General features: G+C 40.2%; 2 protein-coding genes across 5 annotated transcripts in view; one reads left to right on the forward strand and one right to left on the reverse strand.

Moving 5' to 3' along the window:
- Nucleotides 1–4,826, forward strand: part of SYTL5 (synaptotagmin like 5) — a 235,472-nt gene extending 230,646 nt beyond the window's left edge. Inside the window, exon 18 of one of the 2 annotated variants that reach the window (XM_027091242.1) lies at nucleotides 3,353–4,826. The gene's annotated coding sequence lies outside the window, so the exon portion shown is untranslated. Of the gene's footprint in view, nucleotides 1–1,616; nucleotides 2,413–3,352 lie in introns of those variants that run through there. The other variant, XM_027091241.1, reaches the window with a different exon arrangement.
- A 7,510-nt stretch (nucleotides 4,827–12,336) lies between these two features.
- Nucleotides 12,337–24,530, reverse strand: part of SRPX (sushi repeat containing protein X-linked) — a 101,857-nt gene continuing 89,663 nt past the window's right edge. For all 3 annotated transcript variants that reach the window (XM_027091472.1, XM_027091474.1, XM_027091473.1), the window contains one exon: nucleotides 12,337–12,870. In XM_027091472.1, coding sequence (XP_026947273.1) covers nucleotides 12,687–12,870 — 184 coding nt within the window. In that variant the 3' untranslated portion in view covers nucleotides 12,337–12,686. The remainder of the gene's footprint in view (nucleotides 12,871–24,530) is intronic.

The following is a 24,530-nucleotide window of genomic DNA, read 5'->3' on the forward strand; positions in this document are numbered from 1 at the left end:
CCTGTGCTATGCGGCTGCTTCCCACTAGCTATCTATTTTATATTTGGTAGTGTATATATGTCCATGCCACTCTCTCTTTGTCACAGCTTTCCCTTCCCCCCCCCCCACATATCCTCAAGTCCATGCCCTAGTAGGTCTGTGTCTTTATTCCCGTCCTATTCTTAGGCTCTTCATGACATTTTTTTTAAACATCTAAACAAGCTAATCTCCCTGTGCTATGCGGCTGCTTCCCACTAGCTATCTATTTTACGTTTGGTAGTGTATATATGTCCATGCCTCTCTCTCACTTTGTCACAGCTTACCCTTCCCCCTCCCCATATCCTCAAGTCCATTCTCTAGTAGGTCTGTGTCTTTACTCCTGTCTTACCCCTAGGTTCTTCATGACATTTTTTTTCTTAGATTCCATATATGTGTTAGCATACGGTATTTGTCTTTCTCTTTCTGACTTACTTCACTCTGTATGACAGACTCTAGGTCCATCCACCTCACTACAAATAACTCAATTTCGTTTCTTTTTATGGCTGAGTAATATTCCATTGTATATATGTGCCACATCTTCTTTATCCATTCATCTGATGATGGGCACTTAGGTTGCTTCCATATCCAGGCTATTGTAAATAGAGCTGCAGTGAACATTGTGGTACATGACTCTTTTTGAATTATGGTTTTCTCAGGGTATATGCCCAGTAGTGGGATTGCTGGGTCATATGGTAGTTCTATTTGTAGTTTTTTAAGGAACCTCCATACTGTTCTCCATAGTGGCTGTACCAGTTCACATTCTCAACAGCAGTGCAAGAGGGTTCCCTTTTCTCCACACCCTCTCCAGCATTTATTGTTGGTAGATTTTTTGATGATGGCCATTCTGACCGGTGTGAGATGATGTCTCATTGTAGTTTTGATTTGCATTTCTCTAATGATTAATGATGTTGAGCATCCTTTCATGTGTTTGTTGGCAGTCTGTATATCTTCTTTGGAGAAATGTCTGTTTAGGTCTTCTGCCCATTTTTGGACTGGGTTGTTTGTTTTTTTGATATTGAGCTGCTTGTAGATTTTGGAGATTAATCTTTTGTCAGTTGCTTCATTTGCAAATATTTTCTCCCATTCTGAGGGTTGTCTTTTGGTCTTGTTTATGGTTTCCTTTGTTCTTTCTTTCATACTCCAATATTTCTTGGTTGAAGGGTACTGCCGATATCTTCCCAGTTCTCCACCGCCCTTTCCAATTATTGTTCATTTTTAACCTAACCTAAGCAAAAGACTTTGTCTGAGATTCCTGCCCCCAGCATATGACTTTCCATCAACCTCCCCTTACAGCCTCCAAACTACATTCTGTTCTCTCCTCCACACTTATATAAGCCTTTGGAACTTGAATCTCATTTATCTTCTCTGCCTTAACTCTTGCCAAGAGGTCTTATCATCCATGTGGACAACCCATCCAAGTCTCTAACATCCCAATTCCAAGGATGTTTTCCTCCATTCTTTGGCTGTCACCACCTATTTTCTAAATGCCTCCTATCTTTATACCCATTACACTCAATGTTCCACCACCTGGGGATCACTAGCCCTTCCCTGTATTCTTTCAATATGTTAGTCCCATTACTGTCCTTATTTCTTTTTAGACTGATCCTGGACCTCGTTGGGTCATCACATTTTCTCAGTCCTACAGTCAACACCCTCAACCTTGTCCTGCCACCTTCAGCACAACCTTCCATCCCTAGATCAGTTCTCCAACATGCCTTCTCTCTTCCTCCACCTGGATGATTAGCATTGCTGAAGAAAAATGGTCATTTGTGCTGATTGGTTTCATGATGGCTTGTGTGATATTTCTCCAAGAGGTACTTGAATATCTCCATTAACTATAGATTTCAAGGAAGAAAAGTCCAACAAATCTAGTGTTTGAAGACTACGGGTTTTTTTCTTATTTGCCGCACTGCACAGCAGCACGTGGGATATTAGTTCACTGACCAGGGATCACACCTGCACCCCCTGCATTGGAAGTGTGGAGTCTTAACCACTGGACTGCCAGGGAAGTCCCTGGAAACTACACTTTTTATTTTGCTGTATCACTCAAGATCTAATTTCAGAAAATAGAATCTACTACGGCTAGAGTTAAACAGAAAGGATTTCCTCCTTATCTAGAGGTGAAAGACTGAAGAAATATACTTTATGCTGAACTCGGAGAACACCTCCCTAAACCAGTTGGGACTGCCAAGGAAGCTGCCAAGAAGCTATAAGATCAGGAATTTGCCTACCAAATTGGGAAGCTACCATTTGATTTGCTTGTTGTAGAACTACTCCATTATTGCTACCATCAAGAAGCCATGGTCCCAAGGGGAGGGGAGAGGGTAAGCTGGGAGGAAGTGAGAGTAGCATTGACATATACACTACCAAACGTAAAATAGATAGCTAGTGGGAAGCAGCTGCATAGCACAGGGAGATCAGCTCGGTGCTTTGTGACCATCTAGAGGGGTGGGATAGGGAGGGTGGGAGGGAGACGCAAGAGGGAGGAGATATGGGAACATATGTATATGTATAGCTGATTCACTTTGTACAGCAGAAACTAACACACCATTGTAAAGCACAACCTCCAGTAATGTGCATGCTCTGCATTTATCTTCTCTTTCCACGCGTTGATTTAGTTTCACAGCCAAGTCACACTTGAGTGCATCTGACTGATGGAATCTTTTTTTATTTCTTTTTAAATTTTTTATTGAAGTATAGTTGATTTACAGTGTTGTGTTAATTTCTGCTATACAGCAAAGTGATTCAGTTATACATATATAGAGACATTCTTTTTCATATTCTTTTCCATTATGGTTTATCACAGTATATTGAATATAGTTCTCTGTACTATACAATAGGGCCTTGTTGTTTATCCATCCTGTATATAATAGCTTTCGTCTGCTAACCTCAAACTCCCAATCCATCCCTCCCCCAACCTCCCCTTGACTGATGGAATCTTAATCACTTCTCAGACTGTAGCTGCAAAGGACTCTGGGGAATATAATAGTTTGTATGTCTTTCATCATCTACATGCTAAAAAGGGTTGAATACATATTAAGCAAACCTATATACATTATCGACCATACTGTCCCTGTCCTAAAGATCACTGAATGAGTCTCTAATATAAAAGATTTCAGATGCTGTAGAAGGTAGTCTTCAAACTGCCCCCCCAACCACCACAGTGATCCTCACCTCTTGGTATCCATACCCTTGTATACTCCCCTCCCTCACTGAATAGGGCTGACCTATGTGATGTAGGATTCTATGGAAGTAACCGCCTTCTTTTGAGGCTAGGTCATAAAAGATATTGTCATTTCTACTTTGTTCTCTCTTGGATCACTTCCATTGGAAGAAGCCAACCACCTTGTTATGAGAACACTCATGCAACTCTGTGAAGAGGCCCACTTGGGGAATAACAGAGATCTCCTCCAACAACCACTGCCAACTTGCCAGTCATGTGAGTGAGCTGCCATGGAAGTGGATCCTCCAGCCCCAATCAAACCTTCAGATGACTACAGCCCTGGACAACATCTGACTGCAACCCCATGAGAGACTACAAGCCAGGATTATTTAGCTAAGCTGCTCCCAAATCCATGACCCAGAGACATTGTGAGAGATAATAAATGTTTATTGTTATGTTGTTACTAAGCTTTGGGGTAATTTTTAATGCATAATGCAAGTAGATGCATAATATAGTTACCAGCATGTTGGACATTAATCTTTTCTTCAGTGTGCTTTGGATGATCTCATTGCCTTTTTTTATTCCCCACCCCATTCATCTAAGTTCAAGCCCAAGAGCTGACGGCTTGTAGAGGTGAAATCTGCAGTTCTCTGGGAATGGCCTGGACTCTTCCACCTTCTGGCTTAGCCTTCACTAAGCCTTCTGATAATGGTCAAGCAGTTCCTCTTAGACCAACCTCCCACAGACAACTGTATGTGGACAAAATATAAAAGAAAACAACTACCTGAAGGTACTGAAGAGCGACCAAAAAACAGGCAGATACCAGAGGGCGGTCATCACTTGGAAGGGGGTACGTACGCTAGGTGAATCATCAGGGTTTGCTGGGTTTTGTGTAAGGGCAGGTTGCTATATGCACCATGCTGGGGTTGGGGAGGAGGCTTAAATGAAGATAGTCTTAGTGGTTTGAAGAACCAGAGGAAAGGGTAGGAGCAACCATAGCAACTGAAAAGTCAGAAGGGAAATCCCAGGAGGAGATAACCAGAAGTGGGCAGCAGAGAAGGGGAGCTCCAGATTCTGTATATAAACTACCTAAATTTTCTCACTGGTCACTGTACCACTCATGTGCAGGCCGGGAGTAAGGGGCAGGTTCCAAGTAGCCCAGGGAAGTTTAAAAGAACTGAACTGAGATTCCAGCTGCTGTGTACCAAAACAGAGCTTGAGGTCTGCCAATTTAATTGCCTGCTGCTTCATTACACACACACACACACACACACACACGCATGCACATGTAAAAGTGCTGCGGTACCAAACAGTATGACCAAGCAGAACTGAGGATTGTTTGTTTTTATGGGGTCCAAAAGGCACATAGAAAAGTCCTGTAAGATTTGCAGTGAAAAACCAGTCCTCTAGAAGAGAGCCTATTAATCTTTGAAATGGCCCCAAATTTTGGTGTAGGTTATGTATGTATGCATGCATGTATATATATGTATTTTTTATTGAATAAATTTGACATGTAACATTTTGTGGATTTAAGATGTATAATGTGCTACTATGATATATTTATATATTGCAACATGATTGCAATTGTAGCAGTATTTATGACTTTACATAATTTTAGTATATATTTTTGTCTATATTCATTATACTGTGAATTAGATGTCTGTGGCTTATTTACTACTCACTGCAAGTTTGTACCGTTAAACAACATCAGTCTTATCCCCTACCCGCTGGTAACCACCATTTCACTCTTTTTTACAGGTTTGACTTTTTAAGTTTCCACGTGTAAGTGATATCATGCAGTACTTGTCTTTCTCTGGCTTATCTTCCTTGGCATAATGTGCTCAAGGTCTATCCATGTTGCCACAAATAGCAGGGTATCTTCCTTTCTCTCAGCTGAATAATGTTCCATTAAGGATATATGCCATATCTTTATTTCCATTCATCTGTTGATGGGCATTTGGGTTATTTTCATATCTTGGCTATGGTTAATAATGCTGCAGTAAACACAGGAGTGCCTATATCTCTTCAAAATCCCATTTTCATTTCCTTTGGGTACATACCTAGAAGGGGAATTACTGGATTGTATGATAGATCTATTTTTAATTTTTTGAGGAAACTCCATATTGTTTTCCATAGGGTTGGACCAACTTACATTTGGACCAGCAGTGTACAAGGGTTCCTTTTTCTCCACCTCCTCACCAGCACCTGTTGTCTCTGTCTTCTTGAGGATCGGCATTCTAACAGGTGTGAGATATCTGTTTGTGGTTTTGACCTGCATTTCCCTGCTGAATAGTGACATTGGGCATCTTTTTGTGTGCCTGTTGGCCATCTTGATGTCCTCTTTGGAAAACTGTCTGTTCCAATTTTCTGCCCCTTTTTTAATTGGATTGTTTGTTTGCTATTGAGTAACTTCTTTATATATTTTGGATGTTAACCCCGTATCAACTATATGATTTGCAATTATTTTCTCCCATTCAGTAGGTTGCCTTTTCAACGTGCTGATGATTTCGTTTGCTGTGAAAAAGTTTTTGAGTTTGATGATTTTTGCTTTCGTTGTTTGTCCTTTTGGCACCATGTTGAAAAAAAATCATTGCCAAGTCCAATATCAAGAAGCTTCTTCCCTACATCTTCTTCTAGGAGTTTCATGTTATCAGGGCTTATATTTAAGTCTTTGATCCTTTTCAAGTTAATTTTTGCAAGTGGTGTAAGACGGGTCCAGTTTCATTTTTCTGCTTGTGTTTCTCCAATTTTCCCAGCGCCATTTTTTTAAGAGACTATACTTTCCCCATTGGGTCTTCTTGGCTCCCTTATTGAATAGTAGTTGACCGTATATGCTGGAATTTATTTCTGGGCTCTCTGTTCCATTGGTCTATGTGTCCATTTTTGTGCCAATGCTGTACTGTTTTTACTAATATGGCTTTGTAGTATAGTTTGAAATCAGGACGTCTGATACCTCCAGCTTCGTTCTTTTTTCCAGGATTGCTTTGGCTATTTGGGGTCTTCATGGTTCCACACCAATTTTAGGGTTGTTTATTCTATTTCTGTGAAGAATGTCTTTGGTATTTTGATGATTGTACTGAATCTGTAGATGGCTCAGGGTAGTGTGGGGATTTTAACAATATTAATTCCTCCAATCCGTGAACACAGGATGTCTTTCCATTTGTTGGCGTCTTCATCGGTTTCTTTCAGCAAAGTCTTATAGTTTTCATTATACAGAACTTTCCCTTCCTTGGTTAAATTTATTCCTAAGTATTTTATTGCTTTTGATGCTATTGTGAATGGGATAGTTTTCTTTCTTTGTTAGATGCTGCTTCATTAGTGTAAAGGAATGTGACTGATTTCTGTATGTTGATTTTGTATCCTGCAACTGTACTAAAATCGTTGATTAGTTCCAACAGTTTAAACTGACTCCTTGGGATTTTCTCTATATAAGATCATATCAACAGCAAATAGTGACACTTACCTCTTCCTTTCTGATTTGGATGAATTTTATTTCTTTGTCTTGCTTAATTGCTCTAGCTAGGACTTCCACTACTATGTTGAATAGAAGTGTTCAGAGTTGACATCTTCGTCTTATTCCCGATCTTAGAGGAAAAGCTTTCAGTTTTTCTCCATTGAGTATAATATTTTTTGGGCTATGAATATTTTTTAATTGAAACATCTCCGGAGCCATTTCTGCTCCACAGTCCACTATGAGCAAGCCAGGGAAACTACATTATCAGGACAGGATTTCTTTTTTCTTTACTAGCTTTCTTTTGGAGTGGCCTTTTTCCTTTCTTCTTCTTCTTCAGCAAAAACATCTTTTTTATGTTTTTACTGAACCACTTCAGATTCACTCTTCCACACAGTGAGTTTGTTATATGTGGCCTTTATTATGTTGAGGTATGTTCCTTCTATACCCGGTCCGTTAAAGGTTTTTTATCATGAAAGGATGTTATATTTTGTCACATGCTTTTGCTGCATCTATTGAAGTGATCATGTGATTTTTATCTTTCATTTTATTTATTCTTTTTATTTATTATTTATTTCTTTATAATAAATGTTATATTGGCTGTGTTGGGTCTCCACTGCTGCGTGCGGGCTTTCTCTAGTTGTGGTGAGTGGGGGCTACTCTTCATTGCGGTGCGCGGGCTTCTCATTGCAATGGCTTCTCGCTGCAGAGCATGGGCTCTAGGCACGTGGGCTTCAGTAGTTGTGGCACACGGGCTCTAGAGCACAGGCTCAGTAGTTGTGGCACACAGGCTTAGTTGCTCCGCGCCACTTCCCTGGTGGCGCACAGGATTAGTTGCTTCCTGGACCAGGGCTCGAACCCATGTCCCCTGCATTGGCAGGTGGATTCTCAACCACTGCACCACCAGGGAAGTCCCCTATCTTTCATTTTATTGATGTGATGTATTACATTTTTTGATTTGCATATATTGAACCATCCTTGAATCCTAGGGATAAATCCCACTTGATCATGGTATATCATCTTTTTAATGTGTTCTGGAATTCAGTTTGATATTTTGTTGAGAATTTTTGCATCTCTATTCATCAGGTCTATAGTTTTCTTGTGGTATCATTATCTAGTTTGATATCAAGGTAATGCTGCCTTTGTAGAATAACTTTGTTAGTGTTCATTTCTCCTCAGTATTTAAGAGTTTGAGGAGGAAAGGTGTTAATTCTTCTTTAAATGTTTAGTTGAATTCACTGGTAAGCTATCTTGTCCTGCAGTCTTCTGTTTTGGGAGTTTTTGATTACTGAATCAATCTCTTGTTATTGGTCTGTGCAGTTTTTCTGTTTCTTCCTGATTTAGTGTTGGTAGGTTGTGTATTTCTAAAAATGTATTTCTTCTAGTTTATGTAATTTATTGGCATATAATTGTTCACAGTAATCTCTTATGATTGTATGTATTTCTGTGGTATCCTTTGCAATAATATCTCCTCTTTCATTTCTAATTTATTTGAGTCTCTTTTTTCATAGTTAAGTCTAGCTAAAGTTTTGTTAATTTTGTTTATCTTTTTATAGAACAGCTATTAGCTTTGTTGATCCTTTCTGTTGTTTTTCTGGTCTCTATTTCATTTATTTCCACTCTGATATTTATTATTTCCTCCCTTCTGCTAACTTTGGGTTTAATTTGTTCTTCTTCTAGTTCCTTGAGGTGTAAAGTTAGGTTGAGATCTAATTTCTTAATATAGTCAGCTCTCTGTATCCATGGGTTCTGTTATCTGGGGATTTAACCAACCATAAATCAAAACTATTTGAAAAATTCCACAAAGTTCTAAAAAGCAAAACTTGAATTTTCTACGTGCCAGCAACTATTTATATAGCATTTACATTGCATTTACAACTATTTACATACCATTTACATCGTATTAGGTATCATAGGTAATGTAGATATGACAGAGCATATGGGAGGATATGCAGAGGTTATATGCAAATAGTATGACAGTTTATGTAACGGACTTGAGCATCCCTGGATTTTGGTATCCAAGTGGGGTCCTGGAACCAATCCCCTGCAGATACCAAGGGATTGAGTGCATTATGCATTTGTTGCTATAAAATTTCCTCTCAGAAATGCTCTTGCTGCATCTCACAGGATTTGATATGTTGTATTTCCATTTTCATTTGTTTCGAGACAATTTTATTCCTCTTCTGATTTCTTTGACCCATTGGTTATTTACAAGGGTGTTTAGTTTCCACATATCTGTAGAGTTCTTCACTTTCCTCTTGTTGATTTCTAGTTTCATACCATTGTGGTTAGGAAAAATATTTAGTATGACTTCAGTCTTCTTAAATTTGCTAAGATTTGTGTCCTGTCCTATATGTATTCTGGAGAATGTTCCACGTGCACTTGAGAAGAATCAGTACTCTGCTCTTTTTGGATGGAATATCCTGTGTATGTCTCTTCAGTCCATTTGTTCTATAAACTATGGTTCATTTCCAATGTTTTCTTACTGATTTTCTGTCTGGAAGATCTATTCTTTACTGATTGCAGGGTATTGAAGCCCTCCACTATTACTTTACTCTTATTTATCCCTTAAGACATAATAGTATTTGCTTAATATATTTCAGAACTTAGGTGTTGGGAGTATATATATTTACAATCCTTTTATCTTCTTGATGTATTGACCTCGTTATCATATAATGACCTTATTTGTCCCTTATTACCATTTTGTTTTGCTTGAAGTCTATTTTGTCTAAGTATGGCTAAGCCTGCTTTCCTTTGGGTTCCACTTGCTTGCAGTATCATCTTCCATCCCTTCACTTTGAGCCTATGTGTGTCTTGAGAGCTAAAAAGACTCTCCTGTAGGCAGCATATAGTTAGGTCTTATTTTTTTAAATTTATCCAGCCTCTCTGTGCCTTTTGATTGGTGAGTTCAATCCATTTACATTTAAGGTGATGATTGATATGTAAGGATTTACTACCGCCAATTTTATCTTTTGACTTCTGGTTATTTTGGCTCTCCATTGTTTCTCCTGATAGCCTAATGGGGGGTTTCCTCTGGCTGCCTTTAAAATTCTTATCATTGACTTGACAGTTTTATTATATATGTCTTGGAGAAGGTGTTTTTGCATTGAGATGATAAGGTGTTCTGTTAGGTTCGTGGACTTGTAAATCCAGTTCCTTCCCCAGATTTGGGTAGTTCTTACCTATTATTACTTTAAATAAGATCTCTGCCCCCTTCTCCCTCTCTTCTCCCTCTGGTATACCCATTCATCTTAATTCTCTCTCCTCTTATACCTGAATCATTTCTAAATTCCTATCCTCAAGCTCACTTATTCTCCCTTCCATCTGATCTGCTCTGTTTCCAGTGCTTTCTAATGCATTCTTTTTCTCATTTATTGAGTTCTTCAGCTCCAGAATCTTTGTTTGAAATTCTTTAAAAAATAACCAATCTCTGTGGTGAAATACTACTTCTGTTCATTAATTTTATTCCTGAGTTCACTGAATTGCCTTTCTGAGTTTTCTTGCAGCTCATTGAATTTGTTCCTTAACAGCTATTTTGAATTCTTTATCAGTTCGATTGCAGTATTCTGTATCTTTGGATTCAGTTCTTGAAGAATTGTCATTTTCTTTTTGTGATACCCTGTTAACTATGTTTTTTTCCATAGTTTTTGATAAAATGTGCCTCTACTGCTGCGTTTGGAATAGGGAGCACCTGTCTTATTTAGGTAAGGTTTTGTTTACTTCAATTCAGGAGGTTGGTAGTTAAGACCCTTCCTTTTGTTTTCCAGAAGGTGGCACTATAGCAAACGTTTTGGTTTCTCTTAATGGGCGCTGACTCCCTACTAAGGTTGGGAATGTACATATGGGGGAAAAAACGGGGGGGGATTTTTTTTAAAAGGTGGCAGCAGAGTGTGAGGGGATGTGTGCTTAAAATTTGGGGCTTTGGGTGTGCCCATGGCCTGGTAGGGGGTTCTTCGAGGGGGGGGGGTGGATCCCAGAGGTCCATGGGCAGACCTCTTGCTGGCATCTCAGGGCAGATAGCAGGAGATATATTCCTTCAGTTCCCTTTCCCTCACCACAGTCATTGATATCTCTCTTCAGATATGCAGGGTGTTGCTCAAGAGCAACGGGACCCTCCAGCTGCAGCCCACAGGGACTGACAGCCTTGCACTCACCCCCTTTTACTTTTCACCTCATTTGCTAGAGAGGTCACCGCTGGTGCTGCCGCTACTGCTTCTGCAATTCCCTTAGCTCTGTAGCCTCTTCCGAGGTCCTATCCACCCACTTTCGTATGCACAGATAGATGGAGTTCTCGGGTGTCCTGGTGTGCTGTGCTGGGGCGCTTTTGTTTACAGATGTCCAATTACACGTTAGAGGGGAGGAAAAAAAGGAAAGGCTCATGTTACCATGATGCTGACGTGACTCTGGATATGTAATTTTTTTTAAATACCACAGTACACTTATTCTTCAAATAGCCTGTATCTCATTAGGCAAAGTGTCTGTAATATTCTAAGCTCATCAGGAAGACTTGTTTGAAGAAATCAGGGCAGGTCCTTAAACATAAGCTCATCCTCAAGGCTTGAAGCTTTCAGGTTATGGGCCAAAGGGCACAAGCTGGCTTTTCACAGACAGGAGGCTTTAATGTGGGCTGATATGTTTACTTAATTGTGTGACAAGTGATCTTTTGAAACAAACTAGTCATTGGTTAACATTCCTCTCCCAACCATGTCCGTGACCTTTTATCTGATACATCTGAGGGAGACAGAGGTCAAAGCACCTACTAGTGTGCTTCGTGGGGAAAAAACATATTTGTAAATGAAATATAACCCTATTCACAGGATAGCATTCACTGCCTAATGTTCAGAAGTATCAAATCTGCTTCTAGTTTTAAACCTTCCTGTTGGAATTTGGACTTTCCATCATTGATTTTGTTATTTGTTCAGGAATAGATGGAAATTTCCCCTCAATGTTTGGCTGGCAAAGCTGAAAGAGTCCAACTCCTGGTTATAAAACTATGATTTTTCAGGCCCAACCTTAGGCAGTTACAAAGGCTTCGCCTGGAAGGTCTCATAAGGAAAAGCTGCTCTCCCAACACAGACTGGTATACAGTCAGTGAATCACAGTCACTGGCTGCAACTGTAGCCAAGGACTGTTCATGTCCTTTCACAGATTTGCGTTCCTAGCCCACGTGATGTTTATTCTTAGGTCTCTGAGGCCTTGGGCAGAGGTCTTCACGTTCCTGTGCTGGGACCTTATAGGAGGAAGAGGGGAATCTGAAGACACTTTTCCCCACTGATTCAGTATCCAGTACTTTTCCACTCCTAGACCCTCGCCCTTCCATGACCCCAGGGTGCATCAAACTGCCACAGCTGGGTCTCCCTCAACAGTGTAACAACCCCATGTCTTTGGTGAGCCACGTGACCTTCAGCTGGTGCACTGGTCCACTGGAGAAAACAGAAGATGGAGAAATATACAACGGAACTTCCAGTTTTAGCTTCTTGGTTACGCCATCACAGTAAGTGATTAAATTCTTACCTCTTTCATTTTCGGCTTGTTGCTTTAATTGGCTTCTCTGACCCTTCCATGTTCAGCTCTCCCAGCTCAACTGAGCGCCTCCTGACAAGACTCATTTTTCCATTCCTAAAACAAACGCCAAGAATCACAGTCCTAAAACCTGTGACCACAGTAAGTACAGCTAGTGCTTGAAAAAGAAAATGAGTTTTAGTAAATTTGCTCCCAAATATTTTATTAATAAGTTTTATATAAAAAAGATAGCGATGTGTCACACTGTAGAAAAGGCATTGAAAGCATGTGTATGGTTGTAGGTTCTATTTTCTCTACCAAATTAGCCAGCCATGATGGAGTTAAGAGAGTCAGTATCATTCATATTTTTTGGAATACTTCAAAGTACAAAAAGCAGTGTTAATATTTTAAGTGCAAAGAAAGTTTATAATAAAATAGACTTTAAAAATTACAAATAAAAATCTGTACATCAAGGATATTTTCCAGGCCTTCCTGTGTGCATAGCACGGATATAGAAAGAGAAGGGGAACTGCCGAGAGAGGACCCGTCACATCAGGTGTTGCAGGTCTGGCCCATTTCAGCTTGCAGGACCATCTCCTCTTTTCTCAAGGGGAAAGTGTCGATCAAGGTGAAGAGGGCCACAGGCGTCACCAGGGAGACATAGCGCTCCCTGTCCATGCCGTGCTTATCCACTAGCACCATACTGAAGGAGTAGAGTGGGATTCTCAGCAACAGCCTAGGGCAAAGAAAAGAGAAGCCTAGGTCAAAATTGGCTCCCCGAGGGCTCTGGTGGACCCACTAGAGTCCTAGAATGACACTGGGTGCAGAGAAAGGCTTAATACCACAAAGGACTGAATTACCCTTTAGACCCTTGCTACTCAAACCTACTGGATTAGAATCTATATGATGAGTAAGAGCCACCGAAGACTGGTGTGCACGTGACAGGTTGAGTAGCATGGCTTTAGAGTCTAGTGGCCAGGAAGACTTTAGCCCTGCAGTGGTGCTATGTACCAATAGGTGCTCCAAGGCATGTATGACAATGCTAACAGAATTTTAAACTGGAGTCAACCCCCATTCGCAGACTAGGTTTGCACAACCACATACCCACTAGAGTCATTGGTTATCACTGGTTATCAACACAAGTTTTGGTGTTCACAATGGCAGGGGCGTGCTACTGCCCTCTAGTGGTTGGAGGCCAGGGCTGCTGCCTAACATCCTACAATGCACAGACCAGCCCTCTCCCCACCAAAGAATGATCAGGCCCCAAATGTCAATAGTGGCAAGGTTGAGAAACCCTGGCCTAGGTGAGGCTGATTGAAATGCCGTTCCAAACATTGTAGCTGTGGCCCATCGAGCTCACAACTGCATAGAGGGAATCGAACTGGCTCTTCACCCTGGGCTGAAGGACTTGGTTAATTAGAATTTTTTTTATACCTCAGTTTCAAAAAGCATTTGAAGTGATTTCAATGGCCTGTTTTTTTCTATTCTACCCCCATTAGAATTGAAACTGTAAAAGAGAATGTATTTCAGTACCATGTTTAGATGAAAAAAGCCAGAGAAAGCACAGATAAGCTGAGCCCAAGGGGAAACTGAACAACTAAATCTGGAGAAGACACTTTCTTATGCCTTTTACGAGGGACTTTCAAGGAAGATGGGAATACTTTCTATCTTATCCCTGTGGGAAACTAAATTGCTAATCCACTTCTCGTGAGTAGAGATAAAAGCGTTACAGTGTCTGCACTGGTTTCTTGTGGTAAGAAGAGGGGACCTCAAGAAGTGCACTAATGAGTTTTTGAACATGTAAACGTGAAGCATGAAAGTGAGGTGAGAATGTTAAGAAGAGGAATATTTAGAGTTTGGAGGCAGGGGGAGAAGGGGGAAGTCCTAGGGCAGGGGTGACCCAGGAAAACAGAGAAATAGGAAAGTCTGGAGGGAAAAAAAGGCTATGCAACTTTGTGGTGGCTGGAACCTGTGGGAAAGGACCTGGAGCATGGGGTGGTCCAGTACTTAAGTCAGGATAGACACCCCCCCCCCCCGCATGGTGCTACCATCTACCACACGCATTCCTCCTGTGAGCTTTGTGCCCTGACTAACAGAATATTATGAGGGAAAACTGCCATGAGAGGAGATGAGTGGTCAGGGCAGCAGGCTACCAACAGGTACAGAAATGCATCCGCCATGGCTAAGAGACCACAAAAATTCGGGGGATGGACAGACACCCGATGGATGAGGGGTGGTACCAGCCACAGTTCAGAGTTACACAAATGTCAGACTGAAATGAACTCCTGGAGAATCTTCTAGAAAACTAGACAAAAAAAATACAACCCTCCTCCTCCTCCCATGGACACACCAAATCTACAACTACATATGGAACAATATTCTCTGCCAGAAAGCAAAAAACTAGGACTCTTGCATATCAGGCAAGTGAGAAGGAAATCACACCAAATTGGGTAGAAGAGGCTGAGACACAATCTTGTCCAAAAACCTAGCAATACATCCAGCCCCAGTCACTGCCCCCACCCATGTGGAGGGAACTGGAAACCTGGAGTTTCTCCCTGAGGAGCAAAGGGTTCCAATCCCACATCAGGCACTCCAGCTTTTAAGACCCACGCCTGAGAGACAAACCCCAAGATATCTCTTTGAAAACCAACAGGGCTCACAACCACAAGATCTGCTGGGCTGTCGCAAACTCAGAAACACCCCAAGACACAGTGCAGAAACATCCGTTTGAAAAGTACCCACGCTTTATGTGAATAGGCTCATTTAATAACCTTAAAGCATCAGAGTGGGGCAGGGATGTGCCAGTGGAAGCAGTTTTCAAACTCTCCCTCCACCTTGCTAAAAGCCAGCAGAAACCATCTGTAATCTCTTCTTTTCCAGCAGGTTGCCACCTTTACGTTCCATCTAGCAGAGACATCTTCTTGCGTTCCTCCTGCCTTGCTAAATCCAGCAGCACCTTACATCTCTCTCTCGCTTGCCTGGCTCCAGTGGCCAACAGGCCTTATGCTTGCAGACCCTCAGGACTGCATCTACTTGCTAAGCTGCTGCCTGAGGGTCTGCCTTCCAGTCAGCCTGAATCTAGGTGCTGACTGATCCTCTCCATTGGAGCACTAACAGGTCCTGGCGCACCCTGAAACTCTGGGAGCTATTACAAATAAAATAAGCTATATACACAATCACAAAGGTCTGAGAGACAAGAGTTAGGGCAGGGTTGGATAATAAGTTTTATCTCCTACCTGAGGCCACTCCTTCAAGACCAGAAGTGGCTGTTGCATATTCTAATGCATAGAAACCAACAGAGAGCCAAGTAAAATGAAGAAACAGATGAATATGTTCTTCTATATATAAAATAGATAAACAGGTAAGATAACCAACAAGGACCTACTGTATAGCACAGGGAACTCTACTCAATATTCTCTGGTAACCTCTATGAGAGAAGAATCTAAAAAAGAATGTATATGTGTGTGTATATATATATATATATATATATATATATACACACACACATATATATATATATATATATAACTGAATCACTTTGCTGTACACCTGAAACATAACATTGTAAATCAACTATACTCCAATAAAATTAAAATGTAAAAAGATAAGGCGATTGTCAAAAAAAAACTTAAGCTAAATAAAAACTCAGGCCAAAATTCAAGCCCCCCCCCCCCCCCCCCCCCCCCCCCCCCCGCCAAAAAAATTAAGAAGGTCAAGATGGTGACAGCACACCACTAAACCAAACACAAGACCCTTTTCAGTGTGGGACCTGTGTGCTTGCACAGGTCACACACCCATGAAACTGGCCCTGGGTCTACAAGTCCACCAAATCTTTCCAAACAATGCAACCATGCTAAGCCAACCTCAAGTTCCAGGATATGACAGTCAAGGAATAGCTAATTCCAATTCCTAATGCTATGAGATGTCTTTCTATTACCAGTTCACTCTCAGCAAAATAAAAGCATATCAAGTAAAATAGATAAAAAGGGACCTACTGTATAGCACAAGGGACTATATTGAATATCTTGTAGTGCCCTATAATGGAAAAGGAGATGAAAGAACAGAAAAACCTCAGGAAAAGAACTTAACGAAACAAAGATAGGTAATTTACCTGATAAAGAGTTAAAAGTAATGGTTATAAAGATGCTCACCAAACTCAGAAGATAGAAAATATAAAAAAGTACCAAAGAGAAGTCACAGAGCTGAAGAACACAGTAACTATAGTGAAAAATACACTAGAGGGGGTTCAAGGGCAGGTGAAGCAGTGGAAAGTACTGGCAAACTCAAAGACAAGGCAGTGGAACTCACCCAGAGAACTAAAAGAAAAAAGAATTTGTTTTTTTCATTAAGATAACTTAAGAGATTTATGGGACACTACCAAGCACACTAACATTCACAGTATAGGGATCCTAGCAGGAGAACAGACAAAGCAGCAGAAAACTTATTTTAATAAGGAACAGCTGAAACCTTCCCTAACCTGGGGAGAAAAACACAGATCCAGGAAGCCAAGAGAGTTCCAAAAAAGAGGAACCTAAACAAACCCATACCAAGACCCATTATAATTAAAATTTATATTTAATTTAAGCTTTTTATAAAGCTTAAAGTCATGGAGAGAATCTAATGAGAAAAAACAGCATGTTACACACAAGAGAATCCCATAAAAATATCAGATTTTTCAGCAGAAACGTAGCAGGCCAGAGGGAGTGAAACCGTTTATTCTCCTGAAAGATAAAAGCTTATAACCAAGAATATATTATGCTACCCAACAAAATCATTCAGAATTGGAGAGATGAACAGTTTTCTAGAGAAGCAAAAGCTAAGGGGAAGGCCACCAATAAACCAGCCTTATAAGAAATGTTAAAGGGACTTCTTTAAGCTGAAAAGGGCACTCATTAGTAATAAGAAAAAATATCACAGTATAAATCTCACTGTTAAAAGGTAGGTATACTATGATAAAGGAGGCAAGAATATACAATGGAGCAAAGACAGGCTCTTCAATAAATGGTGCTGGGAAAACTGTACTGCTACACGTAAGACAGGAAAATTAGAACATTTTCTAACACCATCTACAAAAATAAAATGGATTAAAGACTGAAAGGTAAGAACAAATCCTATAAACCTCCTAGAGGTAGAACACTAGGGAGAATACTCCTAGGGAAAACACTGTGACATAAATCACAGCAATACATTTTTGGATTTGTCTCCTAGAGTAATGGAAATAAACATAACCAAATAGGACCTAATTAAACTTAAAACCTTTTGCACAGCAATGAAAACTGCAAACAAAATGAAAAGACAACTTATGGACTGGGAGAAAATATTTACAAACAATGTGACAAAAGGTTAATATCCAAAATATACAAACACCTCATACAACACATTATCAAAAAAGACAACCCAATATCCCTACCCAATGGGCAGGGTACCTAAATAGACGATTCTCCAAAGAAGACATACAGATGGCCAACAGACACATGAAAATATGCTCAACATTGCTAATTATTAGAGAAACGCAAATCAAAACTACAAGGAGGTATCACTTCACACCAGTCAGAATAGCCATCATCAAAAAGTCTACAGGGCTTCCCTGGTGGCGCAGTGGTTGAGAATCTGCCTGCCGATGCAGGGGACACAGGTTCGAGCCCTGGTCTGGGAAGATCCCACATGCCACGGAGCAACTGGGCCCGTGAGCCATAACTACTGAGCCTGTGTGTCTGGAGCCTGTGCTCTGCAACAAGAGAGGCCGCAACAGTGAGAGGCCCACGCACCGTGATGAAGAGTGGCCCCCGCTCACCGCAACTAGAGAAAGCCCTCGCACAGAAACGAAGACCCACCGCAGCCAAAAATAAATACATAAATAAATAAATTTATATTAAAAAAAGTCTACAGATTTTGGGGAAAGTGTAGACACATTCATTCTCTAATTGTGGCGATGGCTTTATGGGTGTTTACATATGTCAAATCTTATCACACTATGCTTTAAGTATGTACAGTTCATTGTATGTCAATTGTACCTTATGATCTATAAAACTCTTAGGCCATGACTTAGCAAAGTTCTTAAAATATCAAATGTATTGAAGATGAACAGTATGAAGAAATGCAAATGATAATGGCTGGTATTCTCCAGTTATACTAAAATAAATATGAATATTATTTTCTCAAAAAAAAGTCTACAAATAATAAATGCTGGAGAGGGTATGGAGAAAAAGGAACCCTGCTACGCTGTTGGTGGGAATGTAAATTGGTGCAGCCACTATGTAAAACAGTACAGAGGTTCCGTAAAAAGCTAAAAATAAGAGTTACCATATGATCTTACAATCCCACTCCTAGGCATAACTCTGGAGAAAACTTTAAGCTCACCTCATCTCATGAAAACACCAAAATCACAACTGCTGAACAACCATCAACAAAAAAACACTGGAGCCTACCAAAAAAGATATTTTACATTCAAAGACAATGAAGAAATGACAACTGAACAGTAACAGGGGTGGTTTTGCGACATAATCAAATCCCATACCCGCCAGGTGGGTGACCCACAAACTGGAAAATAATTATATTGCAGAGTTTCTCCAAAAAAACGCGAGTCCCAAGCCCTACATCAGGCTCCCCAGCTTGAGGGTCTGACATCAGGAGGAAGAAGCCCCAGTGCATTTGGCTTTGAAGGCCAGTGGGGCTTGAGTGCAGTAGCTCCACAGGACTGGGGAAAACAGACTCCACCCTTGGAGGGCACACACAGTGTTTCACGTACACTGCGACCCAGCAGAAAGCAGGAACTCCATATAAGCCTGGGCTGTACCTACCTACAAGTCTTGGAGGGTCTCCTGGGGAGGCAGGAATTGGCTGTGGCTCACTGCAGGGGCGGGGGGGACCAAGGATACTGGTGGCAGAGGCTCCAGAGAATACTGTCAGAATGAGCTCTCCTAGAGGTTGCAATTTTGGCATAAGGACCTGGGCCCTCTCAACAGCCTTCAGGCTCCAGTGCTGGGACGCCTCAGGCCAAACAGACCAGCAGAGGGGGAATACAGTGCTACCCATCAGCAGAGAGGCTGCCTAAAGTCCTCAGCCAACAGCCACCAATAAACACACCCCTTGACATGGCTCTGCCCCCCAGAGGGACAAGACCCGGCTCCCCGCCCCCCTCTAGTGTGCAGGCATCAGTCCCTCACAGCAGGAAGCCTGTATAAGCCCCAGGACCAAACTCACCCACCAGAAGCAAAGGGAGCAGGCACCAGAAGCAAAACGGAGCTACAATCCTGCAGCCGGTGGAAAGGAGACCACAAACACAGAAAGTTATAAAAAATGAGATGGCAGAGAAATGTTCCAGATGAAGGAACAAGATAAAAACCCACAAGAACAAGTAAATAACTGTAGATTGGCAACCTACCTGAAAAAGAGAATGATAGTAAAGATGATCCAAGATCTCGGAAAAAGAATGGAGGCACAGATCAAGAAGATACAAGAGATGTTTAACAAAGAGGTAGAAGATTTAAAGAACAAACAGATGAACAATACAATAACTGGAATGAAAAATATACTAGAAGAAATCAACAGCAGAATAATTGAGGCAGAAGAACGAATAAGTGAGATGGAAGACAGAATGGTGGAAATCACTGTCATGGAACAGAATAGAAAATGAAAAGAAATGAGGACAGTCTAAGAGACTAAACCAACTAGAAGAAGAACAAACAAAACGCAAAATTAGTAGAAGGAAAGAAAGATCAGCAGAAATCAATGAAATAGAGATGAAGAAAACAATAGAAAAGATAAAACTAAAAAGCTGACTCTTTGATAACATAAACAAAAGCGAGAGGACTGGAATCAATAAAATTAGAAATGAAAATGGAGAAGTTACAATGGACACCACAGAAATACAAAGGATCATAGGAGACTACTACAAGCAACTATATGCCAATAAAATGGACAACCTAGAAGAAATGGACAATTTCTTAGAAAGGTACAACCTTCCAAGACTGAACCAAGAAGAAATAGAAAATATGAATAGAGCAATCACAAGTACTGAAATCGAAACAGTGATTTAAAAGCTTCCAAACAAAAGTCCAGGACAAGATGGCTTCACAGGCGAATTCTGTCACCTATTCTTCTGAAACTATTCCAAAGATTGCAGAGGAAGGAACACTCCCAAGCCCATTCTATGAGGCCACCATCACCCTGATACTAATACTAGACAAAGATACCACAAAAAAAGAAAGTTACAAGCCAGTATCACTGATGAACATAGATGGAAAAATCATCAACAAAATACTAGCAAACTGAATCCAACAATACATTAAAATGATCATACACCATGATCAAGTGGGGTTTATCTCAGGGATGCAAGGATTCTTTCACATCTGCAAATCAGTGTGATACACCACACTGACAAATTCAAAAATAAAAACCATATGATCATCTCAATAGATGCAGAAAAAGCTTTTGGCAAAATTCAACACCCATTTATGATAAAATCTCTCCAGAAAGGGAGCACAGAGGAAACACACTTCAACATTATAAAAGGCCATATATGACAAACCTACAGTTAACATCATTCTCAACAGTGAAAAGCTGAAAACATTTCCTCTAAGATCAGGAACAAGACAAGGATGTGCAATGTCGCCCCTTTTATTCAACAGTTTTGGAGGTCCTAGCCACAGCAATCAGAGAAGAAATACAAGGAGTCCAAACTGGAAAAGAAGAAGTAAAACTGTCACTGTTTGCAGATGACATGATATATATATAGAGAGAGAGAATCCTCAAGATTCTACCAGAAAACTACTAGAGCTCATCAATGAATTCAGTAAAGTTGCAGGATACTGAATACACAGAAATCTCTTACATCCCTATACACTAACAATGAAAGATCAGAAAGAGAAATTAAGGAAACAATCCCATTTACCATCACATCAAGAAGAATAAAATACCTAGGAATAAATAGACCTGTACTCCGAAAACTTAAGACGCTGATGAAAGAAACCGAAGATGACACAAATGGATGGAAGGATATACCATGTTCTTGGATTAGAAGAATTGATATTGTCAAAATGACTATACGACCCCAAGGCAATCTACAGATTCAATGCAATCCCTATCAAATTACCAGTGGCATTTTCCACAGAATTAGAAACAAAAAAAATCTTAAAATTTGTATGGAGACACAAAAGACTCCAAATAGCCAAAGCAATCTTGAGAAAGAAAAACGGAGCTGGAGGAGTCAGGCTCCCTGACTTCAGACTACAATATAAAGCTATGGTCATCAAAACAGTATGGTACTGGCGCAAAAACAGAAATATAGATCAATGGAACAGGATAGAGAGCCCAGAGATAAACCCATGCACCTATGGTCAGTTAATATATGACAAAGGAGGCAAGAATATACAATGGAGAAAATACAGTCTCTTCAACAGTGGTGGTGGGAAAACTGGTCAGCCACATGCAAGAGAATGGAATTAGAACATTGTGTAACACCATACACAGAAATAAACTCAAAATGGATCAAAGACCTAAATGTAAGGCCAGACACTTTAAAACTCTTAGACTAACATATAGGTAGAACACTCACTCTTTGACATAAATCACAGCAATATCTTTTATGATCCACCTCCTAGAGTAATGAGAATAAAAACAAAAACAAACGAATGGGACCTAATTAAACTTAAAAGTTTCTGCACAGCAAAGGAAACCATAAACAAAATGAAAAGACAACCCACAGAATGGGAGAAAATATTTGCAAAAGAAGTGACCAACAAGGGCTTAACTTCCAAAATATACAAATATCTCATGAAGCTCTATATCAAAAAAACCCAAACAGCTCAATCAAAAAATGGGCAGAAGGGGCTTCCCTGGTGGCGCAGTGGTTGGGAGTCGGCCTGCCGATGCGGGGGACACGGGTTTGCGCCCCGGTCCGGGAGGATCCCACATGCTGCGGAGCGGCTGGGCCCGTGAGCCATGGCCGCTGAGCCTGCGCGTCCAGAGCCTGTGCTCCGCAGCGGGAGAGGTCTCAACAGTGAGAGGCCCGCGTACCGAAAAAAAAAAAAAAAAAAAAAATGGGCAGAAGACCTAAATAGACATTCCTCCAAAGAAGATATACAGATTGCCAACAAACACATGAAAGGATGCCCAACATCACTAATCATCAGAGAAATACAAATCAAAACTACAATGAGATATCACCTCACACCGGTCAGAATGGCCATCATCAAAAAATCTACAAACAATAAATGCTGGAGAGGGTGTGGAGAAAAGGGAACCCTCTCGCACTGTTGGTGGGAATGTAAATTGATACAGCCGCTATGGAGAACAGTATGGAGGTTCCTTAAAAAACTAAAAATAGAACTACCATACGACCCAGCAATCCCACTCCTGGGCATATACCCAGAGGAAACCATAATTCAAAAAGATACATGCGCCTCAATGTTCACTGCAGCACTATTTACAATAGCCAAGACATGGAAGCAACCTAAGTGTCCATGAACAGAGGAATGGATAAAGAAGATGTGGTACATATATACAATGGAATATTACTCAGCCATAAAAAAGAATGAAATAATGCCATTTGCAGCAACATGGATGGACCTACAGATTATTATACTAAGTGAAGTAAGACAGAGAAAGACTAATATCATATGATATCACTCATGTGGAATCTAATTTTTAAAAAAATGATACAAATGAACTTATTTACAAGTGAAATAGACTTACAGATATTGAAAACAAACTTATTGTTACCAAAGGCGAAGTGTGGGGGGAGGGATAAATCAGGAGCTTGGGATCAATATATACACACTCCTATATATAAGATATATAATCAACAAGGACCTACTGTATAACACAGGGAACTCTACTCAATATTCTGAGATAACCTCTATGAGAAAAGAATCTTAAAAAGAATGAATATGTATAAGTGAATCAGTTTACTGTACACCTGAAACATGACATTGTAAATCAACTATATTCCAATAAAACAAAAAAAAGAAGACATGCATGCATCCCAGTGTACAAAGCAGCACTATTTACAATAGCCAAGACATGGAAGCAACCTAAGTGTCCATTGACAGATAAATGGATAAAGAAGATGTGGTACACGTATACAATGGAATATTACTCAGCCATAAAAAAGAATGAAATAATGCCATTTGCAGCAACATGGATGGACTTAGAAATTATCATATTAAGTGAAGAAAGACAAAGGTGGACAAATATCATATGACATCACTTATATGTAGAATCTTAAAAAATGATATAAATGAACTTATTTTTACAAAACAGAAATAGACTCACAGACATAGAAAACAAACTTATGGTTACCAAAGGGGATAGTAGGGGGTGGAAAGGAGGGGGAAAAATTAGGAGTTTTTGATCAACACATACACACTACTATATATAAAACAGATAGAAACAACAAGGACCTACTGTACAGCACAGGGTACCATACTCAATATCTCATAATAACCTATAATGGAAAAGAATCTGAAAAAGAATATATATATGTGTATAACTGTATGACTTTGTTGTACACCTCAAACTAACAAAATTGTCAATTAACTACTTCAATTTAAAAATGGTTAAAATAAAAAGATTTTTAATTTTAAAGGTAGATATATTAGTAAAAGTAGTGGATTTATAAAGCTAAAATAAAGGTTAAAAGACAAAAGTGGTAAGATAACTACAATAACTGCTCAAGGGATACACAGGATTAAAAGATATAAAATGTGACATCAAAAACAAAACGCGTGTGGAGCTTTAGAATGCCTTCAAACTTAAGTTGTTATATTTATAATGGTCCATTTTAAGTTGATAAGTTAAATGTAAGCTTCATGGTAACCACAAACCAGAAACCTATAATAGATACACAAAAGATAATGAGAAAGGAATCTAAGCATACCACTAAATTCATCAAATCACACAGGAAGAGAAGAGAGAAGAATGTAACAGAGGACCTATAAAACAGCCAAAAAACAATTAACAAGATGGCTGTAAGTATCTACCTATCAATAATTTAAGTGGACTAAATCCTCTAATCAAAAGAAAGTAGCTGAATGGATAAGAAAAAAACAAACACCTATCTATATGCTGCCTACAAGGGACTCGCGTCAGATGTAAAGACACAAAGTGAAGGAATGGAAAAATATATTCTATGCAAATGGAAACCAAAAGTAAGCTGGATCACTGTTCTTATATCAGACAAAATAGACTTTAAAACAAAGACTATGGGCTTCCCTGGTGGTGCAGTGGTTGAGAGTCCGCCTGCCGATGCAGGGGACACGGGTTCGTGCCCCAGTCCGGGAAGATCCCACATGCCGCGGAGCGGCTGCGCCCGTGAGCCATGGCCGCTGAGCCTGCGCGTCCGGAGCCTGTGCTCCGCAACGGGAGAGGCCACAACAGTAAGAGGACCGCGTACCG

This window comes from Aethalodelphis obliquidens, unplaced genomic scaffold (assembly GCF_003676395.1).
Source record: "Aethalodelphis obliquidens isolate GAN/ISIS:26980383/991018 unplaced genomic scaffold, ASM367639v1 scaffold71, whole genome shotgun sequence".
NCBI classification, from domain to species: Eukaryota; Metazoa; Chordata; class Mammalia; order Artiodactyla; family Delphinidae; genus Aethalodelphis; species Aethalodelphis obliquidens.